The sequence below is a fragment of the Camelina sativa genome, chromosome 11 (genome assembly GCF_000633955.1).
Source record: "Camelina sativa cultivar DH55 chromosome 11, Cs, whole genome shotgun sequence".
In the NCBI taxonomy this organism is placed as follows: Eukaryota; Viridiplantae; Streptophyta; class Magnoliopsida; order Brassicales; family Brassicaceae; genus Camelina; species Camelina sativa.
In genome coordinates this window covers 32,704,957-32,706,390 of record NC_025695.1, presented here as the reverse complement: position 1 = coordinate 32,706,390, position 1,434 = coordinate 32,704,957, and the positions used below count along the sequence as shown (strand labels likewise).

The 1,434-nt window shown below is 39.4% G+C and overlaps 1 protein-coding gene across 1 annotated transcript in view; it reads right to left on the bottom strand.

Moving 5' to 3' along the window:
* LOC104728592 (protein CHROMATIN REMODELING 4-like) overlaps positions 1-1,434 on the bottom strand; it is a 5,932-nt gene that overhangs the window by 2,554 nt on the left and 1,944 nt on the right. The window contains exons 2-4 of the mRNA XM_019232017.1: positions 994-1,330; positions 814-915; positions 13-715 (exon numbers count right to left, since the gene is read on the bottom strand). Coding sequence (XP_019087562.1) covers positions 13-715; positions 814-915; positions 994-1,212 — 1,024 coding nt within the window. The 5' untranslated portion in view covers positions 1,213-1,330. The remainder of the gene's footprint in view (positions 1-12; positions 716-813; positions 916-993; positions 1,331-1,434) is intronic.

Below are 1,434 nucleotides of genomic sequence, written 5' to 3'. Positions count from 1 at the left end.
GATTATGAAAACATACCTTCACTTTTTCTGGTATTTCCGTCTGGGACTGAGATTTGGACAAGGATCTTAAAGTCACGCGATTTTTCTTTTTCTTTTTCTTCGAAGACTCTGGTGATTTGGTACTCTGAGAAGAACCCACTTTGGACAAACTTTTCTTCGAACGTTTCTTATCAGTCTTTAACCTCTCAACACTTTCCCCATCATTTAATTCACGCTTTCGTTTTTTCCTTTTACCTTTTCCAGTCTCCACTTCAGCAACTGTCTTGTTTTCCACAATCTCGCTGGAAGCATGTTCCAACTTCTCCACGGGTGCTTCATGATTTTTTTCTGTATCTGATAGTTTAGATTCAGAGAGATCTGCAGGTTTTCCCATATCACCTTCTCCGTGAGACGATGAATTAGGTCGGTCATCCGCAGATGCATGACCAAGGTCAGCAGTTGAACAACCATCCATTGGGGACGAATAAACTTCCTTTCCTATGGATTTGCTCTCTTCAGCCGATACAGATTTCCCTTTCTCTGAAGATTGTTCTCCAGAGATTATAGAACTGCAATAAATCTGAGAAGCTCTCTCGCACTTTGGTCCGGCTTGAGAATTTCTTTTCGTGGTTTTCGTTCTTGCTCGCTTAGCAATCGCATCTAAACGATTGACAGGCTTGAGTGCTTCACTGTTTGGGGAACATTTAGGGCAGATCCACTTGCCATTTGGAATCCGCTAGAGGATACAAAATAAGGAGTAAGATAAGTTTCCCAAATTTGAGTAATGCGAATCCACAACTACGAAGGACACATGGAATAAAAAAGATCGTTTACCTTAAGAGGTGGAGTTAGGCATTCGGTATGATAAGTCCTAGGACAACTATCACAACACAGTAAATCACCACCAAGATCACAGATTACACATTCAAAATAATTCTGTGAAAGAAAAAAAAAAATTAATAACAGAACAAAACCATATATAAAATGAGGTGAGAAACTTTAAAAAAACTTTACCCCATCATTTCCTTTCCTCTTAGAGGAGTTCCTTTCAGGAGTTGAATCAGTCCTAAGCCGATGCTTAGTTGGTTTAGCGGAAGAGGTGTATTCAGGAGAATCAAAAGCCACTGAACTTTCCACTTTCTGGTCTAATAAATCCAGTATAGACGGAAGCTTTCTTCGTTTCTGCTTCATGACCCAATCTCTATTAATCATTTCACTGCCTGAATCTTTCATCTTCTATTTCTCTGTTCATACCATATGCTTGATAGAGAACCGGATAGACCTTCATGTGTAAGTTACAGCTACAGTAGTAACTAAAGAATACTGGCCTTTAAAGACCTCTGCTTCCACACTAAAATTACAAAAGAAAAACGAGTAAGGCAAACCATAATCTAAGATCAAGGCACACTGAAACAACAAAAGGAGGTAGCTAGAAATGTGCACATGCTCCGAAAC